Raw genomic sequence first — 6,000 nt, 5'->3', positions numbered from 1 at the left:
GGTTTGCGCTGAGGAGAAACCGCCCCTGTGTCCCACACCTTCAGGACTTTAGCGGTGGCGGTGGCAGCAGGCCCTGCGCCGCTCTCACGGCCGCCCTGTGGATATTGATCGTGTGCTGCTGCTCGGCCTTCGTGGGGAGCCAGAGCTACCACCAGCCCGTGGCGAACACGAACTACGGGAAGCTCAGGGGCGTGCGCGTCCCGCTGCCCAGCGAGATCCTGGGGCCCGTGGACCAATATCTGGGAGTTCCCTACGCGGCACCCCCTGTTGGGGAGAAGCGCTTCCTGCCCCCGGAGCCCCCCTCCTCCTGGTCGGGGATCAAAAACGCCACTCACTTTGCCCCCGTTTGCCCTCAGAACATCCACAACGCTGTGCCGGAGATCATGATGCCAATCTGGTTCACCTTTAACCTGGATATAGTTGCCACATACATACAGGATCAGAACGAGGATTGCTTGTACTTGAACATCTATGTTCCAACTGAGGATGGTGAGTGTATCGGGTACACAAGAGAAGCAATCCCTCAAAAAAATACAACTTCTATTTCTCTTCTTTCTCGCTACTATTTGTGTCACTCTCGTATCGTGTTTGAAGCATGAACTGTTCTCTGGTGCATGTTGTGTCTGTGTCTCCACCATTACTTCATCTTGACTTGATCTACCATGAAGTCTTTCCATTACCTCTTTCCTTCCATGTCGCTGTTATGAGTTCCTCTTTTGTGATTTTTCATTAATAAAAAAAAAAGCAATCACAAAACACAAAAATCTGACAACGTTAGGATAACCGGCAGACCAAATGAAATCAGAACCGAAACAAAGATTGGACCTGATCTTGGTGATCCTGGAGCACCTCCTCCTCTCCTCACTGTCTTGACTGTTCGGGGGAAGTAGATGTTCCTTTCGCCTGCCTGGGTAGAGAATGAGGGTGCTGTAGGGCTGGTGAGAGGTTCTGGTACACGCGAGGCCTGTAGCATCTGTCTAAATCATGTAAGACCCCTTACTCTCTACAATCAATCCACTACAGGGATCTCAAAGTTACACTTGAATAGATCGTACACTATTGGATTGTCTCTGTTAAAAGAATTGGACTATCTTGAGAAAAATGCTTGGAGAGCTCAGTGTTTGAAATACGGAAATAAGTAACAAACTCAAATGTTTTGTGATCAGTAAACATCACATTATAACTGTAAGTTAAAATAACTGCTACATATGTCAAATGCAGTGAATTGATTTTAACCATAGTTTGCTTTCTAGAAAAAAAATGACAAAGTGACCTGCTTTGTAGTCTGACAGTCAGTTTCCTACAAAGGGATTTTGACTAAATTCAAGTGATGAGACGGTGCAAGCAATATGACAAGGAAGAGTCCTTTCTTCCCAGTCTTCTTACCTGATGGTTGTAATGGGTCTTATATAGAAGTGCATGTGAGAATGGGCTTCCTGTGTTCCAGGGTGCAGCAAATTCATTCCACCATTTTGGAATATTTCTGCAAACAATGAAAAAACAAACACCGGGTTAGTGTCTGGACAGGTACTTCTTGTTGTTCTTGTTGTTGATGACTGGGGGAGGGGTTTGGGCTCAGTCAAGATGTTGCATGTGCTCCTCAATTTCTTCCAGAGCCTTCTGTTATTTTGTAGTCTTCTATTCATTTTTACAGTCAAAAGAATATCCAAGGAATGTGCCAGAAAACCCAACAAGAAAATATGTAGAAAAGGAGGTATGTAAGAAAGCCAGCAGGAGCCAAAACAAAGACGAGAGAGCGACTGGTACGTCCTCTCCCAAGCAAATGAGATATCACCACCATCTGCAGAGTCACAGCTCCTATGGAGATGAACATCATGTGGCCTGCAGTGCTGACAAATCGTGTCTATTTTGTGATTGACGTGTGTTGTTGATGTGTGTGTGTGTGTGTGTGTGTGTGTGTGTGTGTGTGTGTGTGTGTGTGTGTGTGTGTGTGTGTGTGTGTGTGTGTGTGTGTGTGTGTGTGCGTATGCTTGTGATTACGTGCGTGGTGTTAGTGTGAGTGTGTAAAGTGATGTCTGGTTGTTTCTTCAAAGAATATGTGAAATCATTTTATGGTATTGTCAATGCCCTGTTTAAGATGTTATGTGATGTTTTATGCATTACCAAAAATATAGTTAAAGCCAGAGGCCATTTTAACAAAAATGTGTAAATCAATTAAAACTATCTTTACACTGTTGACACAATGTTACCAGGGAAGCAATGATTGCCAAAGGGAATTGACATGTTCTGCGACATTATTATGCACACTGAGCAACACTGTTATCAATATAACACCCTTGCAGCAGACTGAAGAGAATTTTCTCATCAATATTTGTATTTTACTTTTGTATTCCCAATGTAAGCTGTGTTTGCTTTGCGTCAGTCAGATCACCAACTCTTAATTCTACATAAATCCCTCTAAAAATAATGACTGAGACCTCTTTGCTTTGCCAGCATCCTGAACGCAGCTTATTGGAGGCATTCATCTGCAAGTGACATTTAAACACATCTGTAGTGCTCCTGTTGATTAATTCCCTCTGTGTGAGTCACACAGCTGAGGAAATTCACAATTAGTCAATCACCCTTTCAGAACAACAGAAAGAACCAGAAAGATGTGTTATTGTCTGCTCCGGACGGCCTATTCCAGAGTAAACATTTGAACAGCTTTGGTTTTACTAAACCAATTTTAGCTGTACAAGACTGACCCCAAGGGCTTGACTGCCACAGAATTAGCTCCAGTCAGAGGCTTCGCTCATTTGTCCCCACCGCTCAGATCTGCAGTGACATTTTTATCAAGTGTCTTGCATCTTTGGAGAATAGTGAACCATGACATGTTTCCTGATCCATAGCATTTTCATCTGCTCTAAAAATAGGGATTTGATGTCCAGCCTCTCTTGTGAGTTGCAGACACATTTAGGCTGTTGGCCTAGAATTTTTTTTTCTAGGTTTAATTGTTCAGTAAGAGCGCTTCTATCTTAAGTATACCCATCAAATTATACGTCTAACATTACTTTAGATGGTGGTAAGCTTTAGACAACAAAATGCTAGCATTTAAAAGAAATGTCAGCTCCCCAATTTCTCTCTCAAACAACCTAGGTCCCACACACCACAATGGACTCATTTAGGAAAAGACCTGGTGAGAATCCTCCCCTCTTTTTGCCTGAAAATGTTGAGCAGTGGCCAAATGACACTTGTAATGGCAGTACTATGTCAAATAGCGTAATTTCAGATTACCCCTTGGTGTGCTGTTCATGTTGGCTAAATTACCTGCACATTGAAACTGGAGGCCATGGGAAGAGGGTTCCTGAGGACCTGTCCGTTAGTATATGGGTCAGGCATTCATCGGTGGTGGATGTGGCTTCCGACTCACTCTCCCCATGACTGTGTGCTGTTGACGTGCTGCCTGCTTGGTATGACAAAGCGTCCCGTTTAGCTGTGCTTGGCGTTTGTGCCCACATCAATTGATTTTGGATTTTGATGAATTATGAAAGGTAATGAGCACAGGAGGGCCAGGCCTGCATTTAAAGGTAATTGCTTTTCCCAAAGAGTGTTCATCATAGCATGGTTGCCACTTTGGCAGCGGCCCTTTCTACCACAGGTGCGTTCGCTTTTCGATGAATATTGTGTGTGTGTGTGTGGGGGGTGGGGGGGGGGGTGGGGGTGCAATCAAATTATGTTTCTGGACTGTTCTTAGTTTGACCAGTGGTTTAGAATCAGTGGTATAGCAGTAATTGTAGTGTAAGGGGTATGAGCTCTATTCATGACCTACTGTAACTATGGACTCTTCATTCAGTGTGAATATAACCAATGTGTAGTATTAGATTTGTCTTTAAAAGGAAAATTATGAAATCAAGCTCTTTGTCAAATTTGATAAATGTGCTTGCATTAGTATGGAATTAAATGAACAACAGCAGTGACTGTTGCCAGGCAACCATAACCCATAGTCATCAGACCTTGGTCGCACTTGACTGTTACAGTCTGCCTTTGTCTCCCAATACGTGTTCCATTTTGGCCCAGCCATTCAACGTCTTTATTATAGGCATATAGTGTCTGGTACAGAATAACCTGTCCTTTTAAGGTTAAGATGTTTGGCTGCAAAGAGCCTGACAGTCAGGCTAAAAAGCCTTTCATAAAGAGCTAATTATATTAGCACTGCAACAATAGGCATCATAGCGCGGAGGCAGCAGTTTTGCGGCATATAGTCATTACTTGTGTCTTTTCGTTGTTACTGGGAAAATTTAGCTCTCTCGGAGCAGAGCTGAGACTCTCGAAAGGGGCTGTGTCAAAGAGTAGCAGCACACAGTCATGTCAGGAGTGTGTCCGTGCGACATCGGCCTTAAAGATAGTGTGCCAGGTAACTCTCTGAGGCAATTGTTCTTCGGTTCATTGCAGATGAGGAAGTGCTTGAGTAGGAAACATGAGCGAAAACTCTGCTGGACGAAATCCCACAGTTCTTGCTTGCTAGTACTTTCAATGTATGTCTTAAAATAGGTTGTCAAAAGTGGTTTTAAACAAAAAAAAAAACTATTAAATCCAAAGTAAGTTATAGATTTTAAATGGACATAGTTTGTGAGTTAGGTCCAACTGTTTTGTAATTGTGGTCAAATTAAAAAACTTGGTAATAGTAGTAGCTCTTAGTTAGTACTTAGCTCTTATTATCTGCAATCCATACATTTCCACCAGATACTGTTTTTTCCCAACATGACACGCCACCAACTGTAAAACAACAGACTATCTTTTATATTTGCGTTTATTGTATACTGTAACATGGCAGTAATTCAGAGGTTATGTGATGCAAAATGAACTGGAATATATTGGTTATGAAAGAATGAGATCAATTTTGTTGCTTCAGCACATCAGTTTTTATGACCACTGCAAGGCTGACTAGAGGGGCAATGACTCATGACTTATGGAAAACCACGTTTTTCACACAGATAAATATATCAAAATCCTGTGGGGAAGAATATCTGGTGTGGATTCAACCTCCTCTACAGCACATTAGAATTCAGTGATGTTGTTACTTGTTTATTAGATTCCTGTAATGAATCCCCCATTTTGTTATGACAACTTTTAGCTGCATATTGAAAGCATCAATCAGGAAATACGGACAACAACAAAAGATTTAGTCAGCCCGACAGTATATGAATGCATGGAGTCGTTATAACGTAAATATATGCATACATTCCTGAATATAAATGTATTTAAAATACAACCAGGCCCATAACAAGTGCAAGTGTAAATAGAGTAACATGTCTGTCCACTCTCTCACTTGACTTTAACATGCTATAAGTGTAATAAACAGAAAAGTCAGCTCAACACTGAAGCGGAAATGGGCTCAGTGTAGGTCAGAGTAGTTATGTATTTTGTATGGTTTTCATATTTCATGATGTGATTACTAAGTGGTGTGTGATTTCACTCAAGGTCCTGCATGTCAAACACCATTAGGACTGGGAGCCTATTTGAAAGCATTGTGTAGGATAGCTGTGACTGTGAGAGATCTATGGATGTTTTGTTTCTGGCGTTTGATTACAGAATGGGAGGCTTGGGACAAAATTCAGGGAGATATCTGATAGAATGGAATAATGTAGTCAGATATCACTGTCAAAGAGCATAGCATACAAACATCAAGCTTTGACATTTAGAATTAATTTTGTTCCCTCAAGGTCCTAGTATGCAGTGAACATCTAGAGTTTATGCAAGCACGTTCATTATATATGTGCCAATAAATAATAATTCATCATGTACGTTTTAAAGCACATAACTGTATATTTGTCTGTTGATCTCAGGACGTGAACGGAAATTCACTGAAAAAGTGAAGCTCTTATTTTCTGTTTTTCGTCCTAAATAGAATAATTGTGGAGATTATGTAATCTGTAATATTTTTGTCAGGTATTGATATGTGAGGTCAGCATCCTTTGCTCTGAAACCTTCTGTAGCTACTACAGATCAGACCCCTCCTGTTCTGTTCGATTTAAAAGTACAAAAACACTCTGTTTTCAA

At 41.5% G+C, this 6,000-nt stretch overlaps 1 protein-coding gene across 9 annotated transcripts in view; it reads left to right on the top strand.

The window, feature by feature from the left end:
- Positions 1-368: 368 nt before the first annotated feature.
- The window catches only part of nlgn3a (neuroligin 3a), a gene marked incomplete at its 3' end in the record, with an annotated part of 85,459 nt that continues 79,827 nt past the window's right edge, over positions 369-6,000 (top strand). For 2 of the 9 annotated variants that reach the window (XM_080840991.1, XM_080840993.1), the window contains exons 1-2: positions 369-489; positions 1,655-1,714. In XM_080840991.1, the coding sequence (XP_080697117.1) occupies positions 384-489; positions 1,655-1,714 (166 nt within the window). In that variant the 5' untranslated portion in view covers positions 369-383. Of the gene's footprint in view, positions 503-1,579; positions 1,719-6,000 lie in introns of all 9 variants that reach the window. The other 7 variants (XM_080840998.1, XM_080840996.1, XM_080840999.1 and 4 more) reach the window with 5 other exon arrangements.

Source organism: Sprattus sprattus, assembly GCF_963457725.1.
Source record: "Sprattus sprattus genome assembly, chromosome: 6".
Taxonomy (NCBI): Eukaryota; Metazoa; Chordata; class Actinopteri; order Clupeiformes; family Clupeidae; genus Sprattus; species Sprattus sprattus.
This window is presented reverse-complemented; position numbering and strand designations above follow the sequence as displayed.